Below are 26,306 nucleotides of genomic sequence, written 5' to 3'. Positions count from 1 at the left end.
AGAAAACGGGAGCTGTCCCAGTTGAGTACAGCCAAGATGACTCAGACAGTCTCCCAGGGGATTTTTGATGTGAGGACTTCCAATTAATAAATCCTCTATTAGCTCTGTGGAATCAGCAGGATTAAACTACCTCTTTCAAGAACACTGGTTAAATATCATGATTCCAGGGGGTGAGGGGTCGATTTTATCCACACCTCTTTTTATTTCTGCACAAGTAAGAACACCTCTCTTTAGCTCTTGGGTGAGTAGGAGAGTGATTGGAGGCCTTCGGGACACACTTTGGCCCTGGATGAACATTTAGGGTCGCTTTACTAGCCCTAAATTAAACTCTGACCCTACTGTGGTTCTTAGTCAATCGATCAGAAAGTGTGGTGGGGATCCGGGTCTCTACTGGTGGGTGAAACAGAAGGAATCTAAGCTGGATGTGACAAGACATCCAGCAGGATATGATGATGAGGGCATTTCAGTATCAAGACGAGAGGGTGGGCAGGACACGAACTTATCTCTCGGCTCCCTGACGCCCAGGTGTTCTGGGAGAGATCCCGGAGGCACGTGCCGCGGGGACTGCAGCTGACAGCCAGGGACCGGCGGCCAGGCGCCCCTCTCCGCGGGCGGGGAGCGAGCGCCTGTGTGCGCGCGAGCGGCGGGCGGCGGCGGGAGGAGGCGCAGGCGCGCTGTTCGCCCGTCTGCAGCCCCGCGCCGAGCGCCGCGTCTCGGAGAGTTGATGGCAGCACCACAGTGCGGCCACCCGGCCGACCGCCGAGCGCAGCCACCCGCCGCTGCCCGGGGAGCGTCCAAGATGTGGGGGGACTGGGGCGGCAGCGGCCGCCGCGGCGCCAGGGACCGGGGCGCGCAGCAGCCTCCGCTCGCCCGCCTGTGCTGACCTGCCTCGCTTGCCCCCAAAGAATGTCAGCCAAGTCCAAGGGGACCCCCTCCTCGTCCTCTCCAGCCGAGGGACCGCCGGCAGCCTCCAAAACCAAGGTGAAGGAACAGATCAAGATCATCGTGGAGGATCTGGAATTAGTCCTGGGCGACCTGAAGGACGTGGCCAAGGAACTTAAGGAGGTGAGAGGTGCGGGGTGTGGGGAAGGAGTTCGTCGCCTTTCACCCGCTGGGGTTCCCGGTCCCGTTTTCACTGGGGACCGCCAGATTTCTTAACTCAAGGGAAACTATAGAAAGACGCCTGCAGACGGACTTTCTTTCCTCCGGCGACTCCTGAGAAGAGTTGTTGCACTTTCTTTTTTTTCTAATCAGGAAGATCAACTAGTGTTTTAATCGATGCACCTGGGATGGTGAGAGGGGTGAACACGCGTGTCTGTTTGTGTGTGTGTGTGTGTGTTGGGGAAGGGGATTCACTGGGGGTGTGTCGACAGAGGAAGAAACCAGCAACCGGCCGCAGAGTGCAAGATGCTTCTCTCCTGCCCTCTTGCTCCCCCAGAGTCCGCTGGCAAGTCTCTCCTTGCCTGGCAGCCTCCTCAGGCCGGGGCTGAAAGGGGGCCGGGTTCCGTGCCCTGCGCCAGGCCCGAGAGGGCAGCCTGGGAGAAGCTCGGCTCCGGTCCCCCTCCCCGGTTCCCGAGCCCAGCTGGAAGGAAGACGACCCGGGGCTGCTGGCAGGAGAACCCAGACTTGGGGATGTAAAGGGGGTCTGGGACTTTCTCACTTTCGCAGTTCCTGAGGCATCCCCTGCTCTCCTCGGAATGTCCCTCCCAGCAACTCCGGGCCTTCTCGCCACCCCACCTCCTTTCTTCCTCCTATCTTGTCGCCGTTGGCATAGAACCTGGGGCGCAGGGCGCGTCGGTGAGTGCGTGCGTGCGTGCGTGATTGTGTGTGTGTGTGTGTGTTTGGTGTGCGTGCACCAGCGTCTTGCCACTTGAGTCCTGGCTCTTGGGAACCAGGACTGTTGTGTTTCTTTGTCGCTCCCCCCAACCCCCATTTTACTTCTGTCCTCCCACCCCCACCAGCGTTGATGCGGTTAGAAAGAAGCGGAGGCAGTGTCAAGGCTGAGGATGCGTAACTCAGGCTGCAGCTCCAGGCGGGGGCGAGGGCAGGGTTGGGAGGGGTGGGGTCTCCCGCGAGCCCGCGGGTGGCGTCTCGGAGCTGGTGGCAGAGTCCCAGCCCAGTGTTCCGCTACTGACTGGGTGCCTGGTGCTGTTCTCCGCCAGGGAGTCCGCACCCCCAGTTGCAGGAGGGCTGACACTGTAACTTCGAAGGTGGTGGCCGCAGTGGGAAGGGAAGGGGTGGGGCGTAGTCTAGGTCCAAAATTATAATCCTGAAGGCCAGGAGGGAAGAGATTGAGGGTCGTTTGGATGGCTGGCCTCTAGAGACCTACCTCCTCTGTCCAATTTCCAATCCAAATGTGAGGATAGAGCCCTCCTTCTTTCTCCCCCTCTCCCCGTTACCTCTGTGAACTGAACTCCGCGTTTGTTACCAAGTACAAGTCTGTTAAAATGACCCATTCATCGGCAGGGTTTGGTTTGCAAATGGCAAATGCCATTCTTGTAGGTTGCTCCACTGGCAGAACATAATTACTACTGAGGTCCTGAGAGCGGAGATTGATACAGATGATAGATGCGAGGAGGAAACTTGTTCGTGTTTCAGGGCTTCTCTAGGATCATTGTTTCACAACTGGTTGACAGATGGTGAGGTTATGCGTAGAAATTCAAGTCTGAAGATGCTGTTTGTTTCTTTGTTATCCTTTTATTTGACATCTTTGGCAGGCTGTATTTTCATCCGAAACATGATGGCGTTTTAAAAAACGAACAAATTTGGGCAAGTTCCTTTTGGCAGAATTGTGCTTTACGGTTGTTGAGGTTTCTAAGATGGGGGATGTGGGAAACCTACATCAGCACAGAAACGTATTTACTGCTTCAGCGAGGAGGCTGAGATTGAGAGAAAGGTAGTCAATCAAAACTCCGCATTTATGGGCACATACTTCTTATGTTACAATGTGTCACCCCACTCCTTATTTTAGACAGAATAAATGACAAGAAACTGCACATGGTCCTAGTTCTGCTTTGCATCATTATTCTGTAGATGTTTGGAGACCAGGTAGATCTATAGTGAAACTTTTAACCTCACTGTAGCTCTTGGATAGAATCACAAAGAAGTGTTTCAGGGAGTCTGTGGATCTCTCTCCCTTTCACTCTTTCTGTTTTCATTTGCTTGAGGATTTTTATTAGGGAAAAAACAAACAAACAGGTTATGAAAGGAATAGAAAAGCATAGGTAATGTAAAACCAAGTAAATGAAAAGATCTGTCTTCTAGACAGATCTATAGACAAAATTTTATCTTGATGCTCTGTAAGCTTTGATTGGGTGCCAGGTCCTGTCTGGCTAAAACTTTCACCCCTGAGAGTGGAATTTATGAATGATAAATGATTTGATGTGATTATTAATTACTTTTGTGAGGATATCATCATCCTAGGTTTGCACATGGAGTTGTGGATACTATGTCTGAATCTCAAAACACTGGCCATTTATGTAATAGGAGAGATAGTTATTTCAAGAACAAAATATTTATAGGACATGTTTAACCTATGACATCTTGCAGTTGTCCAGCATTTATCTTTTTAAGATAATATTGCACACATGACTGAACCTGTTTTTGATGTAATTTTGAATGGAGGAGTAACCGAAAACTTTGTAAATCACAAACCTGTTGGTGCCTACACCTATGACTTGTAAATATAAATGTCACTATTCATTAATTGTTACATTCACTATTCTGGCAGCTTATCATTGGTATATACTAAATATAAACGGTTATATTTTGAATTCTAATTCCTTTATTGGCAATGGTATGTGTTTATGCCATAATATATTTTAATATAAGTTAGCATAGAGCTGTTATTAATTTGGAACAGAAATTAGAAATAAGAAAGTGATTATGACTGCATCACTATATCATTCACCATATGGTATTTGTTTTTTCCCTGCCTTTTTTTTTTTAAATCTTTATTGGAGTATAATTGCTTTACAATGGTGTGTTAGTTTCTGCTTTATAACAAAGTGAATCAGTTATACATATACATATGTCCCCATATCTGCCTTTTTCATTCTAACTAAAATGTGGTATTCTGAATATTTTGTCCTTTATTTTTGCATAAACTCTGCACCAACAATATTAGACTTTTTTTTTTTTTTTTTGTAGTACGCGGGCCTCTCACTGCTGGGGCCCCTCCCGTTGCGGAGCACAGGCTCCGGACGCGCAGGCTCAGCGGCCATGGCTCACGGGCCCAGCCGCTCCTCATCATGTGGGATCTTCCCAGACCGGGGCACGAACCCGTGTCCCCTGCATCTGCAGGCGGACTCTCAACCACTGCGCCACCAGGGAAGCCCCAATATTAGACTTTTGTTTGAGGTTATTTTGAAATTTATTTTCTCTTTAGAAGTTTTCTGGATTTCAGTCATCTGAAAATTCAGGTAGTGGGATAGATTCCAACATAATAGTAGCTGCTTGGAACTCTTTAACAATTAGTAACAGGGACTTCCCTGGTGGCACAGTGGTTAAGAATCCGCCTGCCAATGCATGAGACATGGGTTCGAGCCCCGGTCCAGGAAGATGCCACAGAGTAATTAAGCCCGTATGCCACAACTACTGATCCTGCTCTCTAGAGCTCGCGAGCCACAACTACTGAGCCCACGTGCCACAACTACTGAGCCCGCGCGTCTAGAGCCCGTGCTCCGCAACAAGAGAAGCCACCGCAATGAGAAGCCCATGCACCACAACAGAGTAGACCCCGCTCGCCGCAACTAGAGAAAGCCTGTGCGCAGCAATGAAGACCCAATGCAGCCAAAAATAAATAAGTAAATAAATAAATTACTGATGAACAAAAAAATAAAGAAAAAAACAATGAGTAACAAAGTTCTATTATTATTGGTATCTTTTATGATTAATTATTATTGCTTAATTATAATTAGATTGTATATTAGAAGAAGAACAGGATTTCTAGAAAGTCTAGGGGCAGATTTATTCTGCCCTCAGAATTTAGTAAAACCTCAAATTACTTGACTTTTCAGAAATAATATGGGTTTCTGGGTCTTCTGTACTATAATGGAAAAGCCTTAAGTATAATTCAACGTATTTATTCAGCATCTATTGTGTGCCAAATACTATATTACCTTTTTATTGCTACCAAGATGAATAATTTGGAGTTTCTGGTCTCAGTGAACTCAAAGAATAGGTTGGGATATATTTATCCTGTCTTTGAACATCAATAGTGTAAAAAGGCATTACTACTTTTAGTGACCACCACTCTCACTGTGATCTAAGAAAACAGAATTGAGAATAAGAATGAGTATATATAGATTTGTAAACTGATACTTGGTATGTACTTAGTAGTAAGACTTTGGTGAAAAGGGTAGTAGAAACTTAAAAAAGATGGTAAGATATGAATTTTAAGAAACTTATGATTTATTCAGATTGTCATGATTAACACAAATGGGTCAGTGCCATATACAGGAGATCACATATCCAAGTGTTACGATTAAACAGTGGAGATTTTCATGAAGGCCACGTCCTTAGGGAGAATGAAAAGCCAAAAAGGAAAATTTGGGGTCTTTGAGATGTGGATAAGATTTGAAAAGGTAGAAAGGAGAAGCAATTAAGAGGAAATAGCATTGGAGTACAAGATTAATCCATGTTGCTTTTTTCTACACGTTGAAAAAAAAGAAAAAAAATAGTGGTTCAACTCTAGAGTTTTAGGGATAAAATTAGCCATTTCTGGGGCAATCCTTTTTCTTTGAAGTAATGCAGAAAAAAAGAGCTATTGCTTTTTAAAGAGAGTTCTCAAATAAGCTGACCTCTCTTGGTATCAGTTTGCCTGTTCTTTTGTGGAGATGTCACTGGTAAACTTGTTGTGCAGCGAATGTTGGTGTTAATATAGGGTCATAGATCTTGTTGCTTAGGGAGCGATTGGAATATATAATAAATAGCCTTCTACTTGGAAACAAAATTCATTGCTGCTTTAGCTGGATTCTTGTTTAGTTTAGACTGTTTCATTTTACGATTTTAAGTAACAAGACTATTATATGAGTTAACTATATGTGTGTGTGTATGTATATATATACATATGTATGTGTGTATATATATATATGTATCACTAAGCCCTGTGAGTAGACATGACCATTATGGAGAAACCAGTAAAGATGAGTTGTTCTGTCTGCTCTGGGATCACTGACTGATTGGACGCCATGAGTAGGAAGGTTTTGTCAGCTTTGTGACTATGGATTGGAAAGCACTCAATGTTTCTCTTATAATGTCATAAACAGAAATAAATTAAAATTAAGTTTAATTTTGAAAAGTTTGAAAACTCATAGGAAATGATCCATTTGGGGGCTGATGAAAACAGAATTAATAGAACTAACAATTATCTGCAAAATATTTTTGTTTTAAAATGTTTTTTCTCTTTTTTAATGGCTTATCCACTTGAAGTGCTTTAGTTTATTGATCTAGGAAATCCTACCAAATATTTTTTGGTTAATGAATTCATGCATATAAAATTCATTACTTGAACAAATTACAGAGAATAATGTCTGGAGTATTTTCTAAATTCTAAAGTCATGAATGAGTGAGATTTCACAGATGATTAATTTGTAGCAATAGCTGTAGTTTTACTACTCTCTACAACAGTCTACCCTCTCAAACTGAAGTATATTACCAAATGCTAAAATGGTCTTTAGTTTTTCTTTTCTTAAGCATGATGGCTTAGCATGTTATTAAAAGAGCAGCATGGTTCTGAGAAAATAAAAATAACCAATAACCATCCTTTACTGTCTCTCTATTTCCAATGCATTAAACCATTCAAGACTCAGAGAATTAACTGATAAGAAATTCAAGCAGAATTAAAGTAATAAATAGACAGTGTGCTTCAGGCAATAGTGAAGTAATAGATAATAAAACCAATGTAATAGTTTCATTGTTACTTGGATTATGTTTTTTCCACCCTTACTGCTCTGAGGATCTCAGGTAATTAAATCAAAATGTAGGAAAAGAGATAGAAATGTAAGTTTCAGTAAAACATATTTTCCCACACAAATTAAACTACAGAGCTTCTGTAGAACTAGTTCATAAAAAATATCATGGACAATTTTTGAAAATTAGAGGGGAAAAATTCCAATAATATGCCAACCCATTTCTGATTAAAATGTGCATAACTGACATTAAGTTGAAAATAAAAGATTGGTAAACAATGAAGTGTACTCTTTTTTCCTTTAAAATTTATTTGTGTATTTTATTAAGATTTTATTTGGGGGGGCAGTTTTAGGTTCACAGCAAAATCGAGGGAGAGGTACAGAGATTCCCTTATACGCCCTGTCCCCATACATGTGTAGCATCCCCCATTATCAACATCCCCCACCATATTGGTACATTTGGTACAACTGATGGATCTACATTGACACATCATTATCATCCAATGTCCATAGTTTATGTTGGGGTTTACACTTGATGTTGGACATTTTGTGACTTTGGACAAATATGTAATGATATATATCTATCATTATGGTGTCCTACAGAGTATTTTCATGCCCTAAAATTCCTCTGTGCTCCACGTATTCATCCTTCCTTCAAATCCTAAGGATACTAGTTTGTTAAAGAAGATATTTCATAAGTAATACAGTATATGAATAATATAAAAAGTTTGGAAAAATAAAAAAATTAGAAAGGAGAACATAAAAATTATCTTTAATGCCACACATAAATAGATATATTGAGAATTTTGCTATATTTTCTTTCCATCTTTTTGTATGCATGTTTTTAACATAGACAAAGTCATGTAAAATTATGAAGTTATATACAGTGATGTTTTCTGCTTTCTGGAATACTATTAGATCATAACCATTATATAGATCTGTTATACGTTACTTTATCATGCCCCTAATGTTCGACATTCTATTTATTAACAAATTTTTGTGGTTGTTAAGTATCACTAAAAGAACAGCTTTGACAATAAAAATAGCTAAGACAGATAGATTTTTACTATCTGCCTGATACTATTCTAAGTATATTTCTTAATATTAGGTCTTCTAATTCTCAAAACAGACATATGAGGAAGGTACTATTGTTACTCTATTTTACAGATAAGAAAATAGAGGCCAGAGATGTAAAGTCACTTGCCAACGTCCCTTACTTGTGAGTGAGACTTCAGTGCTAGGCATTTTAGTGCTACAGCCTAGGCATTTAACCACTAAGTTCTATGGATCTTCCTATTTTTTCCCCCAATTGCTTAGAAATCAAGGGTGCGAAAGTTTTAAAGTTTTCAATCCAACTTGCCAAACTATCTTCCAGGGAGTTTTTCACAAGTTTTTTACTCCCAGCATCTGTATATGTGTGGACCCATCTTCTTAAATTTCTAGTGAAGCTAATAAAACTTTTAAGTCTTATTGTGAGTATATTATTTCTTTGTGGTAACAGTTATTGTTTTTGTGGGTTGTACTCAGTTTTGGGCACCAGTATTGAGGCAAAATTAATAGTGAGTTCACTAGACATTGCAGTTTTCATCTTCTGAATAAATAGGTACTGCAGTGAATTACTTTTGACCTATTTATTCTTCAACAAAAACTTTAAGAAAAATATGACATTTCTTTTTTTATATTATGACTTAGAAAATAAAGGAACAACTAATATGGGTGCTTGCTGATGTCTAGCATTGTATATAGCAGTTTCAAATGAATTTAAAAGAATTTGGGAAACTTTTATTCTCTTTTGTTATCAAATTGCCTTGGAAGGGAGGTGCTGTCCTTAAGTTTTCTGATATGTTTGGGGTTTGACAGTTGTTTCGCTTTCTGCTGTGAAGATGAATAGAGAAGCTTGTTGAATATTTACCAGGCCCAAAATTATTGAGCTGGCTAGCAATGCCAAATGTATCTTTATAGTTAGATTTCGCATGTTAATTTTAGTGCTACCAATTTCAAGCCACCCCCTCTTCCCCTCACATAAAAGGGAAAAAAGAAATGACCTTACTCTAAAATTCTATTGTTTTTATATAGTATAATATGAATAGAAGTGTTTTTATTATATTAAAAGTTAGTTCATTAGGAAGAACTGCTCGAAATTAAGATTTCTTAGACCTGGGAAACCAAAGTCAAAGCTATTTCAGCTCTAAATAAGAGCCAGAAAATAATATCAACTGAAACGAGAAAATAGGCATGTCTAGGCAATGTCCACATCAAAGTAGGTTCACAAGGTGGCCTGTCAACTTGGAACAGATGTTGCCTTATGTGGCACAAGCTATTTGTATTTTTGAGAATGGACGGACGTGAGGATTCCAAAGGAATTGAATTTCAGGCCTCACTTTAGTTAAGAAACATTAACATTGTTAGGACAGAACTTACATTTATGATCATTGTTTTTCCTCCTTCTGCTTTGCAAATGTTACTTCAGGTTGATGTTTGAGATAAATGTTTACTTGTACAATAATTGAAGTCAGTCAAATTATATACCTATGCCCAATGAGTCAGTTATTATGTTGTTTGACTCATTATAAATAGAGTTTCAGCTACAGATAGCATGTACCATACTTGTCTGGAGAAAGCAAATTTGACAATTTCTAACAGGTTCTCTTTTGTAGTACTGTCCAAAAGCTAACAGCTTTACTGTCGTTTGTTGGCTTCTTTCATAATATCATATCTTGTCCTAAGATTTTGAACTATGTTCATGTGACAAAAAAATGCCAGGTTAAAAAATATGTATCGGTCAAATTAGCTGTCTTCTAGAGGCAGTAGTTCTTAATTTTTTCCCCCATGTCACAGAGCACTTCGAAAGTATGACAGAATTGTGGGTATTTCCCGTGGAACAAAAGCTCATAAAGACATAAGTTTTTGCAGATGTTTAGGGAATCTTGAGTGGGTGAGAATAATTCAGGTGAAGAGACAAAACAAGCGATTGATTTAAAAAAAAATCAGCTAGTTGTTTGAGACCCATCTCCATAATTTTCAAGATCATAAGTCCTGACCCTACAAAAAAGGAAAAAAGAAATACTGATGGCTATAAATTGATGGTTTTTATTCCAGGAGCAAATGGGCAGTTTATCAAAAATTTACTTCTCTTAGAGGGACTCTGGTAGATGTAATCTATCTCAAAGTGGGGTAGGAGTATATATATATGTGTGTGTGTGTATGTATATATATACATACACACACACACATTTCACTAATCTGAAACTGTAGAATGCTCTTGTGTCTGAAGGTTAACTCTCACTTTTATGATATGTGCTAGAGAACATCACCACATGGAAAGATAGAATGTTTGTTTCCAGAGCTTATTGTAAATTAAGCGTGTTCTCTTATTAAAACTGGTCCCAGAACAGCATTTTTCTTTATTTTATTATTTTTGTGTGTGACACTAGTTCATGAATGAAGAAAGATTTATTGAATTCTTGATATGTGTAAGATACTGTGCAAAAGAACATAAAGGATGCCAACACGAATAAGCTTAAGGACCTGCCCTTGAAGAAAGTCACCTGTAGTAGGATGAACTTCACCTCTAGTAGAGTGCAAGAAGTAACTCTAAGGCAATGTAAAATGTGTAAGGAGACATGTCTAACAATTTTAACTCTTACTCAGAGTAAAATGAGGACTTTGCAATTTTGAGCTGTAGGAGTGACCAGATCTGAACTACTTCCATCGCTTCCTCTTTACCTTTAATTTCTATCTAGTTCAGGGTTTCTCAAAAATGGCTCTATTGACATTTTGGGCAGATAATTCTTTGTTGTTGATGGCTGTCCTATACATTGTAGGATATTTAGAGCATCCCTGGCATGTACTAACTAGATGCCAACAGCAACTAAAAATGTCAGTGTGACAACTAAGAATGTTTCTAGACATTGACAAATGTGCCCTGGCGGGGGGTGGTGGTGAGGGGAATCACCCTAGTTGAGAATGACTGCTCTAGCTTTTCCCTCTTATTCCATGTCACTTACATATTTCTTAATATTGCTTTCTTCACCCACCTTTTTTATTTATTTAAGCTTCCGTCAAGCACCGGGGCTTTATGTTTCTTTCATGTCTTGTATTCTTTTCTTTTGTTTAAAAAAAAACATTATTTGTGCCTTTTCTTACATTTACCTGATTCTTTTCTTTTTCCCTTCACTGAAACTACTTTTAAAATATATCTTCTCACTTTCACTCACCACTTACCTTATCTTATTTTCTATTTTTCACAATCAAATAAAGATTAAATTGAAAAATTTCAAGGAAATTGTATACATGTGTGTATTTTAAGATTTGGGGAAAAAAGGGGAAACTCAGAAGGGACGATGGGCTGGGGCTGAGCTCCTTGTCTTGCCACCATTAGTTCCTGAGTGAGGTCAGTGGCAATCTTTACTGGAAAGAAGTCCTCTTCATCTCATCTATCAAACTGTCTTATGCTTCTCCTGCCTCTTCCATTTCTGTAGAGATAGGGGAGGTTTGAATGGTGTCACTGCTTCGTGGTGTGGCACAAGTTATAGAAGAAATACAGTGATGGTCATGATGATGATGATGATGATGGTGACAATGATGATGATGATGAACATGAATGTGACTAAGATCTGTTCAGTACTCACATGTACCATGAGCTGTTCTGTGTTAACTTGTTTAATCCTCTCAGTCACCCTTTGAGGTCGTTATAATTGTCCTACTTACGAGGGAGCTGAGACAGACGGGGTAGCTAATATAGAGAGCAAATGGTGGAATTGGACTCCCGATATTTCTCCCTTTAAACTGTTGTCCAGAACCAGCTCCCCAGTTCCCAGCAGCAACATAGTTACTCTGCTGTTTTCATGCTTTTAACTTTAGTACAATCTCTTTTCCTCTCTTTCCTCCGCTATGTCATCTGTCATACTTCCTTTTCTTGTTCCTCCCTTCTCCTCTGTCTTCTTCATTGTTTGTTCTTTTCCTTCTTCTCTTTTCCTTCTTCTCCTTCCTCATAAGCTTCTTTGATAGACGTTAATATATTATACACTTATTCAAAACTTTTTAAAAAATGTCTACTATATGCAAGGCAATGTGCTAGGGAATTAAAAAAAAAATATTGAGCAACACACACATGGCCCATGACATCTAGAACTTACATGCTAGTGGGAAGACATTATTCAAATAATAACAGAAATAATATTTATTAAGGAGCGTTAAAGGCTATGAAAGAAAAGTACGTGGTACAACAAGAGCATAAAATCTAAGTCTTCTTCTAAATAGGGGGTTTCAGATTGGCTATCTTCCTTCCTTCCCACTGCCACCTCTCTAATCCCTATGCTATCAATTTCATGAAGATGTTTTAGAGCTATCCGGTCTCTTGTTCTCCTCTGCCAATTCATTCTTTAAACACTACCAGATTAATCTTCTTAATGCACTGCTTTCTTCAGGCCACTCCCCTGCTTAAAAGATCACACACTATTCTCCTGATGCTTAAAATGTCAAATGAACAAACCCAGCCTTACAGCCCGATATCCAGCAGTCCCATTGTTTCAGTTTGGTCTTATCTCTTTCCTTCCTTCAGGGAGCAACACAGAGACCATCCCAGACAATCTTGACACCCTCACAATTTTTACCCAGTTGAATTCTGTATTCCTCATGTTTATGGTCACTATGCTACTCAGTTGTATTTACTTATGTTCCTTAACAATTGCTCCCTGTTTGTGCCTTAAAAAAAAAAAAATAGTGGCCTTTCTCTTTTAGTTACCATGTAATCTTTAGTACAACATTTTTAAAGTCTTACTCTTGTTATCTGATGAGGAACTTAAACTTGAAGATCCAATTCTGAGTAATACTTATTAAAGCTGTTAAGGAATAAAAGCCAATAATTACACTTGTGTGTGAGAGCCTGTTCTTTCTCATCTACTCAAGAAAATCACTAACAATTCTCACCTGTCTCTGCTATACCATCTTTTGTTCATTCTCCCCCAGATGATTCCCATCAGCATAAAAGTGAAAATAAATAGTAAAATCTTTCCTTGATCCCACTTCTCCTGAAAATTACCATCCCACTTCTTAGCTCTCCTTTACCAAAAATCTTACGTTTTATACTTGACATCACCTATTTCCTCTTATTCTTTCCTAAACCCACTCCGATCAGACCTACACTCTAACCACAACACTGCCTCTGTCAAGATTGTCAGTGACTCTATGTTATTTAATCAAGTGGTCAATTTTTAGTCCTAACCTTATTTAATTTATCAGCATTTGACAGTCTCTTTAATAATCTTTCTTCACTTGGCTTGAAGAATACCATGTTTTCTCACCTCACTGATTTTTTTTTCTCAGTTACCTTTGCTTATTTCTCCTCTAAGATGTCTGAGCTCAAATTTGATCCTTTTTTTTAAAAACAAATTATTTACACTCCCCTTATTGGTATTTTTATTCAGTCTGGAGGTTAAATTCCATTTATAGGTTCATGACTTCCAAATTTGTGTCTCCAGCCCAGACATTTCTTCTAAACTTATATGGTCAGTGGTCTTTTCTGTATCTCTACTTGGATGTCTAAGAGACATCTTCACCTTTCCATGTCCAAACTGGAATGTTGATTTTTTCCTTCCCTCAAAACTTAGCCTTTTCAGTCTTTGCCAAGTCAATGGATGGTGTCAGAGTCATTATCAACTCCTTTTCCTCATGCATGATACACAATTCACCGGACTGTCTGGTTGGCTCTACCTTCAAAATATTTGTAGAATTTAACCAATTCTTGTCTCCTCCACAGCTACCACACTGGTTCAAGCCAATATCCTCTCTCATTTTGGTTGCTACAGTAACCTCCTGACCGTTCTCTCTTGCTTCCTTAAGCCCCCTTTTTATAGCTCAGTGATCTGGGTAAATCTCGATCACATTATTGTTCTCAAATCTCTGTAATGACTTGCCATTTTACTTAACGTGCTCACAGTGGTTATGAGGTCCCAGATTTCCCTTTGCCCGTTTTCACACTCACTTCCTTTCTCTTTGGCTGTCTTTGCTTCAGCCTCACTAATCTTGCTATTTCAAGAATGAATGTGCCATGCACATTTTTATGGCTAACTCCACTCTACTGCCCTGTTACCTCATTAAAGTTTCACTCACATGTTCCCCCCCACAGCTAATTCTGTCAACTCCACATGTTGTTATACACTCTGGCATTCTCCATCTTTCTTTTCCTATTTCACCTTTTGTCTTTTCCTTAATTCTTATTAGCTTCTGATATACTAGACAATTTATTCCTAGTATTCATTATTTATTTGTTTGTTTCCCACATTTAGAATGTCAACTCCCGGAGGTCAGTGACCTTTGTTTTATTCCCTTATGTATCTCAAGTGACTAGAGCAGTGCAGTGGCTGTCATGTGATAGTTGCCCATTAAATGAATTTGTGAATAACTGGATCTCTTCCAACTTGTGTTCCATTAAAATTCTCAAAGATCAAACTATTACCTTTCACTTTCCACTGCCCATCTACCGGTTACAGAGAAGGAACATGTAGTAGATGCTTTTTCAATACTTTTTGCATGGATTCCTTATCTTCCTGCCTTTACATATGGTAGTAGTTTGTAGGTTGGCTGGAGGGAGCTCTTTTTCCCCTGCTTTGATTTTTGAAATCTGCTAACCTCACTAAACCCATTCCACTAAACCCAATCCATATTCTTATTCTTTGAAATGGACAAAGGATCTCTCCATAACAGCTAACACATTGAATGCTTACTATGTGTCAGGCAGAGTTCTAAATGTTAAAAAAAAATATTAACTCATCAAGCCCTGACCCTCTTGACTCCCAACCAGTGGCTCCCATATTATCCCTCCCATATGGAAATTCTAGGGACATCCTGTTTATATAAGACCTAAATGTGCTGTAACTTCCGGCCTTCATCTTCAGACAAGTCTGGCTCTGATTTCAGAGTGCCCATTGTTCCCTAAGGTTCAGCGATGTCATTTTAAACTCTTTGAAGCACATCAGATATAATTCTACTTTCTTCCAATCAAGTGTGTAAACTACAGTGAGGAGAAAGTATGTCTTTTTTTTTTATATAGCATTCACTCTATTTTTCTGCTTTTTGAACATCGTGTACCTTTCTTGTCATTAGTCATTATAAATTTTAAATTAACTGGAAAATGACATACAAAAGTGATAATTGGATACTGTTTAAATACATTTTAATCATCCTACTATGTCCATAAGAAACAAGCAAGCAGTTTGTTGCAAAGATCCAATATTATGGGAAACACTCAAAAACTAGGTAATATTTGTATTTGGCTTCTTTTTCTTCTTTTTCTTTTGTGTACTCCCTCTAGTGTTCAAAAATATGAGTACTTATAATTAACCTATTCAGTTACTAAAGAACACACATTAATATAAAAGTAAGCCCTTCTTAACCTGATATATATATATATATGTATATACATATATATGTTTTTTTCCCCCCTCTGGAGTTTATATTGTCCAGTTACTGAATTTTCAATGTATTGTATGAAAAACATTCTTTCTCCCCTTTCCTATAGAAATTTGATTATGTCTGTCTTTCATATGTATATTTTCAACCTGTCCACTTCAGTCAGGGGAAATATTGGACTTCTTGAACGTCTGTCTTTAAAGACCAAAATTTTCCCCAGTTTTTAAATCTGAGGTCTAGGCTTTAGTTGGGCATTTGGATATGAACAAGAATCTTCCCACATGCTAGAAATGAAAAAAAAAAAAACTATATTAACCTGAGGAGTGTCTTTGAATGTAGAAATTAAAATACTTAAATAATTGACATCATTTTATTTTAATATATTGAAACATTATCTAAATACATTGGTTTCAAGGTACCTTAAGAAATAACAAAGGTATCCCTAAGAATAACAAATAAGTAAAAATAAATAACATGTATAAACAATTGTCATTTAATATAGAATATTAATAATTGCTAGCATATATAGAAGAGAAAATAATTTTAAATTGTAAGGTTAAATAATTATTACTGTTTGGAAAGTTTTAAAAATCAGAGGCTAGTGTTTGAAGTCAATTTTTCTAAACTGACATGTAATAATGTTACTTATATTTCATTAATGCCCTTCAGTTTTTAAACTACTTTGATGCCTGCTATTTCAATTCCTCATAGTCAGATGAAATTAAAAAAGGAATAGAAAGAATAAATTATTTTGAGTGACTTTCAGAGACATTGTTTTTTAAGCTCTATCAACTCCCTGGAAGTATTTTGATATTATAATGATTCGTACATTTTAGATGGAATTTAATACTCAACATTCACCCTATATATTTTTTAGGGAGATATATTCAATACTTTAACCTTATTCGTAACAGACGGCATTGTATGCCCTTGGGGGAAGTTACATTTTTAAAACACACAGAATAACATGGTATGGAATGCCTATTTGGGGTTGTTTCATTACAGGCAGTATGCACCAAAATGCTCGAGAACCTAACATCTGCTTCCTGAAGTTGTTAATACTAATAAATATAATGTCTAATGAATTCCATTACTCACCAACAAGCTTTTAGGTTACCTGGGTTCTGTTATACTGTGCATTGAATACTGGGTTGGCCAGCAACGCTTCTTGGATTTTTTTTTTTTTTTTTTTTTTTTGCTGGCGGGGTGGGGATAGTTATTGAAACACTAACTAAATTCCTATTCATAATGCTTTTCTTTTTGTCACTCTACTGATTTAGTATTATTTAATAGAGTTAACTCCTATATTATAACTTAGCTCTTTCTTAGATATGAAATGTTTCTAACCATATTATATTCTTATTGGTTCCTGATCATGTGTCTTCTTTCCTCAGGAAAATTGATGAAGAAAAAGAGATTTAATAAAAAAGCACTGACACCTGAACAGAGTTTCAGAGAGAAAAAAAAAGCAAAAAACAAAAAACAGAGCAAGGGCTATCATTTAATAAAGAAATATAGTAATAAGCTTGCTTTATATAGAGTTAGGACACATAATATTTACTGAAGGTAGGACACTATTTACTAAGTTGATACAAGATGACGATTGTCTTAAATTGTGAGGAAATCTAAACCAATTAAGTACTTTTTAGTCAGAAAGTTTGATCTTCTATGAAATTATATAAAATTGTCTTATTTCACTCTACACCAATAGAAAATGTATGAGGACTGATTGAATTCATGTCTTCATAAGTCCTCCTCTAAGCCATCCTATATAGTACTTCTCAACTTGGCAATGAATAAAGTACTTTTTGACTATAAAGTACATGGCAGACAGCACTTTGGCTGATTTATTTCTCTTTGATGTTTGTTAATTTTCAAAAATAACACAGATACTTAACCAGCATCTTAAGAGATATCACTACAGATATTGGTTCCATTTTTATTATAGGAGAAGTACATGTGTGTATTATAAAATTCTGAATCTCTGTAGGAGATCTGTGTTTTGAAAGTAGAGATCAAAATAAAATACATTATATTAATGTATTTCCTATAAATGATAGGAAGCATATTACTTTTCTCAGTACAGGTGGAAAATGATGCATCAACATGGCTAGGAGTACAGCTTTAAAAACATGTTTTTGTGAATTTAAGAAAATCTTAATACAAGTGTTGCATCAATACACAGAATTTGGTTAGTGATAAAGAAAATGTTAGATTGTAGTATTTTTATAGAATTAGGTAAAATTTCTTTCTATTTGCCTTGAATATTTTTTTCCAAAATAAATTTTGAAATAGTTTAATGATTATATTCGGATAGGTTTCCATTACTAAAGAGAACCAAGAATTATCCAAATTTGACTTAGTATCTGATCTGTCATTCTAATAAAAAATGATGATTAATGGCTCATTTTTTGTTGTTTTAATTGCCATAATGTCAGTATTTTTTAAATGAAATTTAGCAGGGGAACAGAAATTACAAATATAATTAATAGGAAAAGTGCCATCTTTTTTTTTTTTAATGAGCATTTTACCCACTGGACATTTTCTTCCTTTACAGTCAGGGTGTATGTTCCATGAGAGTAAGGACCCTATATGTTTTACATCACTACACTCTCTTAGTTTAGAGCAGTGCCTGTCACGCCATACCCTAGCAAACTATATTTAATGAAGACCTATAAAAGAGTGAATAAGGAATTCTGAATATCTGAGTATCTATAATTTAAGTCTTATATATACTCCCTTTTTGTTTCTTTCATTATTTCCGAATTCAGCTATTGTATTGTTTAAGGTAGATTAGATGATACTGCAGTAATAAATTAACCCTAATGCTAGTAAACATTAACAAATGATTCTTTGTCTAATACACTATACTCTCCAATGCAAGTTGGTGGGGAGCTCTGTTCCAAGGAGTTGCTTAGGGACCCAGTCTCTCGTGATAATGCTATCTAAACACAGCATTTCCAGGGAAAAAAGAATGCAGGAATTTATACCCACATTCCTGTCTTTTAGGAAAGCAACACAGTTTGCCTGTGTATACAGAACGGTAGCCCCAACCTAGATGCAAGGGAAATGAAGTCTTATAAACCCATGATGAAGAAAATCACTTGGGATTTGGTGAACCCAGTATTGTGTTGACCACAACTTTACTCTTTCCAGATTCTTGTTTTTCAAAGTTAGGTTTATAGGATATTCACTTCATCAAATAGGTTTCCCACACACACGTGCACACACATGTTTCTTACATGCACAGAGGATTTGTGAAACTCAATAAATTTGACATTATTTTCTAAACTTATTGGATTAAGGAGTCTGCTTTTTGGAGACCATCTGTCAGGACTAGTATTCTGTGGAACAATTTTAGAAAACACTCTTGATCAAATAGGTTAAATAAATGTCAGAATTTGTCATAAAAAGAAGAAACTCACATTTGGTGGAGCCTTTAGCCTATAATAAATCCATGGATGTATCCCTTTTGATTGTGCTTGTCAGTAAAACTTAAATAGAATAACAGTATATTGTTTAGCTTATCATGAAGACAAATTTCTGACCACCTCAGACGTCAGAGCATAGCCAATGCCCTGAAATTAAGAGAAAAAAGAATTTCCTATAATTGACCTAAGTGATTCTTAACTAATTTTTTCAAAGATCATTCACTAAAGCAAGTTTACTTTATTTTAGTCAATTCCAACTTGGTCTTAGTTGGCAAAAATATTAACAATCTTGGTTTTAAGTACATAGCAAGTTACAGATACCAAATTAGAATGGGTTGTGAGTTTTCTTTTCCCCCTAGACGCTTGTATACTGGCACTGGTGTGGAACAAAAGCATATAGCCCAACTGTAAGGAAAAACCCAGAATGACCATTAAAAAATAAGCAAATGCACAGTAACAACTAACCATATTTGTTAATAGAAGAAAATATCTCTATTCCTCAATTATTTACATTGTCTAAACAAAGTTAAATTACCAGTAACATACTCTGTTTTAAAAAGTCTGGCAGATGCATAAAAATTTGAAATGATTGTCAATCCAAGTACTGAAAGTAAAAAAAAAAAAATTATGTTTCATTCCTTAAAACAATAAGTTCAGAAAAGAGTGATTTTCAGAATATATCCTCCTCTCTGTATAAATTAGAAGACAGTGGTATAATGCTGTTTTGAATTTATAGGATATAATATGTCATATAGATTTTTATTTCTCATTTTCTCTATTAATAAGGTGGTGAAATAATTAGGAAGTCGGGGCTTAGTATTGTAAGTAGTTGCTCTAAATTGCATGATGCATATATATTTCATATTATTATATAGTACAAATAATATGTCATATAATTTAAATTTAATTCTTTGATCTTAAAATTATATACGTATATATTTCTTGGCAGAAATATGTTTGCTTCTAGGGGAGAAAGGAAGAAAGGATATATACGTTTTTCCTTCCCTGAATTTCAGGGAAATAATTTTTATTTTGATTGAAATAGCATAAATGATTGTCTGACTTGTATACAATCATAGATATATTTTTGTTAGTGTTTAAAATAAGCAATTATGCACTTACATTAAGTACTATTACAATGGAATCTTAACATGCTAAATTCTTACAATTTAGGATAACTCTTATCCCATTTAGAAGAGCAGATTTAAAAGTATTACCCTATATCTTGTATAATAATTGAGCTTTTGTAACAATTTGTGTCACATTTTTCTTTATTTTTCATAGCTCCAGAAAAAGTATTAAAATAAATACTGGTTATCCTCAGTTTGAGGCATTCTATTAGTGAAAAATTATAAAAGGACCACACATGTAATTGGGTATACTTTTCATCCTATGTTTGTTTGGAGATGCATTTTGGATGATGGGAAATTCTAACCTTAAGCAGGTACTAACAGGAATATTTATGTGCTTATAACATCTGATGTTTGTACCTGCTGTGAATTTTCTGAAGTTCTCTTAAATGAAAGCAATGATGTATCGTACAAAGTATAGACCAACTGCAATGAAGTTGTTCATCATGAGTTACTAGTGAGCCTTTTGCAGATGTTGGTGTAAATTATGTCTAGATTTAGTTTTTAATGTTTACTGTCACATTGAGTATAGCATGAGAAGTCACTTGAAAAGAGTGGAAAATGACTAGGCCCCATGATTAATTTTCTTGGAAATCTGTTAGCCTGAAAATACATTAGAAATACTATGTCATAATCATTTTCTCTTCTTGTATATTCTGTATTCACTTAAATACAAGACATAAGCACGCACACTCTCTCTTTATTTTTATTTATTTCCTTTTAAAAGCTATCTACCAGTTTAAGGGAATGAGGTAACTCCCAAGATCATAAAGCCTTGATAACAAAATCCATTAGAAACGTCTGATTAATCAGTGAATTGGAATGAAGCAATTACCAGTATACATATTACAGAAAATGGAAATGGGGTTTATAAATTATAGTGGTCAATCTCTTTGTTCACCTTGCTTTTTAATAGTGTTCAGTTTTCTGAGGTTAATTTTTGGAACTATTATTGGTTTTTGTTGCATTTTTAGTTGAAACAAAACAAAAAAGCATTATCGATTGTATTATAGACTGCTTTATACATAAACTGTTGTACTTTTTCTTATACCTTGTTTTACCAGTCTTCAGTAAGTTGGTACCACTTTTTTTTATTTAAGCTTTCCATTTTGAGAGATTTACAGATTCATATACAATATATAATACATGGAGGTCCCTTGTACCTTTTCCCAGTTTGCTCTAGTGATAATATCCTGCAAAACTATAGTACAGTATCACAACCAGGAGATTGACATAGATACAGTCAGGATACAGAATAGTTCCATCACCACGAGAATAGCTCATGTTGCCTTTTGTATAGCTCCACCCACATCCCTACTATCTTCACTCCCTCCCTAACTCCTGCCAATCACTAATTTGTTCTCCATTTCAACAATTGATCATTTCAAGATTGTTATATAAATGGACTCATATAATATGTAACCATTTAAGATTACCTTTTTTTCACTTATTATAATTCCTGGAAATTCATCCAGGTTTTTTGTTTTGTAATAAATACTTTGTTTCTTTTTATTGCTGACTAGTATTCCATGGTATAGATTTACCATACCTTGTTTAACCACTCACCCATTGAAGGAGGGTCATCTGGGTTGTTTCCAGTTTGGGGCTTTTATTTTAAAAGTTGCTATAAACATTTATGTGTAAATTTTTGTATGAACATAAATTTTTATTACTCTTAGATAAATGCCCAAGGGTACAATTGCTAGATTATATGGCAGTTCTATGTTTAGTTTTGTAAGAACTGTCAAATGGTTTGCCAGAGTTGCTTTACCATTTTGGTCCCACCAGCAGTGTATGAGTGATTCCGTTTTTCAGTTTCTCTGCATTCTCAGCAGAATTTGATATTGTCATGGCTTCTGTCTTAGCCTTCTCATAGGTGTTTAGTGATATTTTATCATGGTGTTAGTCTGCATTTCCGTGATGGCTAACGACGTTGAGCATCTTTTCATTTGCTTACTTGCTAGGTGTATATCGTCTTTGGTGAAATGTATATCTCATTTTTCAATGAGATTGTTTATTTTTTAACTGTTGAGTTTTGAGGGTTGTTTATATATTTTAGATACTAGTCCTTTGTCAGATATATGGTTTTCTAATATATTCTCCCAGTCTGTAGCTTGTCTTTGCATCACAAAGCTTGTCTTAGCTTGTCTTTGCATCACAGGGTCTTTTTTTAGAACAAATGTTTTAAAATTTGATGAAGTTCAATTTATCAGTTTTTCACTTTATGCATTATACTATTTGTGTCAAGTAGAACTCTTTGCATAGCACTAAATCCTGAAGGTTTTCTCTTATTTTTTTCTAAAATTTTATGTTTTTCCATTTGAGTTTATGATCCATGTTGAGTTAACTTTTGTATAAGATTTGAGACTTAAGTTGAAGTTCATTGTTTTGCATATGAATAACCACTTGCTCCAAGTGGTTGAAACCGTTGTTTTTTAAACCATTTGTTGAAAAGGCTAACTTTCTTCCATTAAATTGCTTTTTCACCTTTGTGAACATCATTTGGGCTTATTTCTGTGGGACTGTTTCTAGGTTCTCCATTCTGTTACATTGGTCGGTGTGTCTATCCCTCCACACAGTGTTGATTATCGTAGCTATATAATGTCTTTAAGTTGGGTAGACTGATTCTTCCCACTTTCTTCTTTTACAAAATTATTTTAGGTATTCTAATTTCTTGGATTTTCATGTAAATTTTAGAATACTCTTGTCAATCTTTATGAAAAAAACCTTGCTGGGATTAAGCCTGAATATCAATTTGGGAAGGATTAACAACTTCACAATGTTGAGTTTTTCAATCAATGAACACAATATGTCTCTATTTATTTATACCTTACTTGATTTCTTTTATGAATATTTGATGGTTTTTTTATGGTATGTACATGTTTTGTTAGATTTCTACCTATTTTTAAATGATTGTAAATGATTTTTGAGTTATTTATAAATTTCAGTGTCCGTCTGCCCATTGATAGTAAATAAAGTTATAATTTATTTTTGTTTGTATGTCTTATATATGTGACCTTGCTGAACACATTTATTATTTTTAGGAGATTTTTTGTTTGTTTGTTTTCTTAGATTTCTTGGGATTTTCTATCGATAATCATGATATTTGCAAATAAAGATAGTTTTATTTCTGCCTTTTTTAGATCTATATTTTTATTTCCTTTTCTGCACTTGATATGATCCTGTAATTTTTCTTCTTTAGCCTTTTAATATGGTAGATTAAACTAGCCTTGCATATCTGAAATAAACTCTATTTGGTCATGCTGTATAATTAACTTTATGTATAGCTGAATTCTGCTTGCTAATAAATTGTTAAGGATTTTTGTTTCTGAAGTCATGAGGGATATTTATATATAGTTTTGTTGTTGTTCTGTGCTTGACAGATGTTGGCATTAGGGTGGTACTAGCTTTAAAAAATGAATTGTGAAGTGTTCATTCATCTTCTATTGTTTGGAAGCAACTGTGTTAAATTTTATTAATTCCCCTTTGAATGTTTGATAGAGTCTTCCATCTGGGCTTGGAGATTTTCCTTTTAATTTCCTTAATGGTTATAAAATTATTCAAATTATCTGTTTTGTATTGGCTAAGGGTGGTAGTTTGTGTTTTTCAAGGAATTAATCAATTTCATCTAACTTGACAAATTTATATGTGTAGAGCTTTGTATAGGGTTCCTTTATGATTGTTTTGAAGGACATGTGGTGATATCCCTAGTTTTATTCCTGACTTTGGTAATTTATGTTGTCTCTCTTGTTTTCCTTGTCACTAGTTAGTTTTGTGAATTTTATTGAACTTTTTGAAGAACCAGCTCATTATTCCATTGATTTCTTATATTGTTTTCTGTTTTTAATTTCATTGATATCTATCTGTTCTTATATTTATTGTTTTTATTCTTCCTGTTCTTATTTTTTTAGGTTCTTAAGGTAGGGGCTTGAAGTATTGAACTTAGATTTTTCATCTTTTCTGTTGTAAGTGTATATTGCTATACATTGAATACTTCCCTCTCAGCTTCTGCTTTAGCTTTGTCCCACATATATTGATATTTTGTATTTTTATTTTCATTCAGTTCAGCTTGTTTTTAAATTTCCCTTGAGACCTCCTTTTTGAACTATGGGCTGTTTAAAAGTATGTTGTTTAGTTTCTAAGTATTTGGAGATTTTCATGGTTTTTTTTTAAAATAAATTTATTTATTTATTTTTGGTTTTGTTGGGTCTTCGTTGCTGTGCACGGGCTTTCTCTAATTGTGACGAGTGGGGGCTACTCTTTGTTGAGGTGCGTGGGCTTCTCACTGCAGTGGCTTCTCTTCCTTGCTGAGCACGGGCTCTCAGCGTGTGGGCTCAGTAGTTGTGGCTCTTGGGCTCTAGAGTGCAGGCTCAGTAGATGTGGCACATGGACTTAGTTGCTCTGCCACATGTGGAATCTTCCCGGACCAGGGCTCGAACCTGTGTCCCCTGCATTGGCAGATGGATTCTTAACCGCTGCGCCACCAGGGAAGTCCTCATGTTTTCTTTTTATTATTGATTTCTAGTTTGATTCCATTGAGGTCAGAGAGCACACTCTGCATAATTTAAATTCTCCTAATTAGTTGAGACTTTTTTGTGGCCCAGAATGTGGTATATTTTGGTAAATGTTTCATAGACACTTGAAAAGAATGTGCATTCTGCTGTTGGGTGGAGTGTTCCATAAACATCAATTAGATCTTGTTGGTTAATGATATTGTTGACTTCTATATCCTTTCTGATTTTCCGTCTAGTTATTCTGTCAGTTTTAAGAGAAGGGTGTTAAAGTCTCCAACTATAACTACTGTATGGTTTTGTCTGTTTTTCCTTTCAGTTATATCAGTTTTTGTTACGGTTGTAGAATAGTACTTGTATGTCTTCTTGGTTGATTGATCCATTTATTATTATATAATGTTCCTCTCTATCGCTGTGAGATATATATATATATATATATATATATATATTTATATAGTTGATCTACCATTAATACAGACACTTTGTTTTCTTTGATTAAGGTCTGTATATCTTTTTCTATCATTATATTTGAAGAGAGTTTCTTATAGATAGTATATAGCTGAATCAGTCACATTATTAATCTCTTTCTTCTGTTGAACTGTTTAGACCATTTACATTTAATATGGTTACTGACATGTTAACTCTTTAGTCTGTCATTTTGTTTTTGTCTTCTCTTTGTTTTCTTTACTTTTTCTGTTTTCTTTTTCCTGACTTCTTGTGTGTTATTTGAACAACTTTAGAATTCCATTTTGATATGTCTACAGTGTTATGTTACTCTCTCTTTTTTTTTTTTTTTTTTGCGGTACACGGACCTCTCACTGTTGTGACCTCTCCCGTTGCGGAGCAACAGGCTCCAGACGCGCAGGCTCAGCGACCACAGCTCACAGGCGCAGCTGCTCCACGGCACGTGGGATCTTCCCAGACCGGGGCACGAACCCGTGTCCCCTCTATCAGCAGGCGGACTCTCAACCACTGCGCCACCAGGGAAGCCCATGTTACTCTCTTATATAGCTTTTTTTGGTGGTAGTTCTAGGTATTACATTATATATGCATAGCTTATGACAGTCTACTTTTGTCATTTTACCAGTTTGAGTGCAATGTAGAAAACTTACCTTCCTTTATGTTCCTTTGCACTCCCTTACTTATAGTATATTCACTGTAAATATTTTCTCTGTATGCATTGAAAACTACATCTGACAGTTAAACTTCTTTATTCCACTATCAAAACTAATTAAGAAAACTCAAGAGGAAAGGAATATCTATTGTATTTACCTATTTTATTGTTTACCTTGTTCTATCTTCTTTCTAGGTGTTTTAAGCTTCATTTTTTTATCATTTCCTTTTTGTTTAGAGAACTTCCTTGGTCAAATTTTTTAGGGAGGGTCGTTTAGTGAATAATTCTCATAGCTTTCCTTCATTCTGAGAATATCTTGATTTTCCCTTCATTTTTCTTTTCTTTTTCAACATCTTTATTGGAGTATAATTGCTTTACAATGGTGTGTTAGTTTCTGCTTTATAACAAAGTGAATCAACTATACATATATCCCCATATCTCCTCCCTCTTGCGTCTCCCTCCCACACTCTCTATCCCACCCCTCTAGCTGGTCACAAAGCAAAAAGCTGCTCTCCCAGTGCTATGCGGCTGCTTCCCACTTGCTATCTGTTTTACATTTGGTAGTGTATATATGTCCATGCCACTCTCTCACTTTAACCCAGCTTACCCTTCCCCCTCCCCATGTCCTCAAGTCCATTCTCTATGTCTGCGTCTTTATTCCTGTCCTGCCCCTAGGTTCTTCAGAACCATTTTTTTTTTTCTTTTTAGATTCCATATATATATGTGTTAGCATAACGGTATTTGTTTTTCTCTTTCTGACTTACTTCACTGTGTATGACAGAGGCTAGGTCCATCCA

The 26,306-nt window shown here is 36.3% G+C and overlaps 1 protein-coding gene across 1 annotated transcript in view; it reads left to right on the top strand.

Annotated features, from left to right (window-relative positions):
- The first annotated feature begins 486 nt into the window (after window positions 1-486).
- Window positions 487-26,306, top strand: part of PRR16 (proline rich 16) — a 177,338-nt gene continuing 151,518 nt past the window's right edge. Inside the window, 1 exon segment of the mRNA XM_082836766.1 lies at window positions 487-1,065. Coding sequence (XP_082692892.1) covers window positions 907-1,065 — 159 coding nt within the window. The 5' untranslated portion in view covers window positions 487-906.

The sequence above is a fragment of the Leucopleurus acutus genome (assembly GCF_964270905.1).
Source record: "Leucopleurus acutus genome assembly, chromosome: 3".
In the NCBI taxonomy this organism is placed as follows: Eukaryota; Metazoa; Chordata; class Mammalia; order Artiodactyla; family Delphinidae; genus Leucopleurus; species Leucopleurus acutus.
Note: the sequence above shows the minus strand (reverse complement) of the source record. Positions and strands in the feature narration are given on the sequence as shown.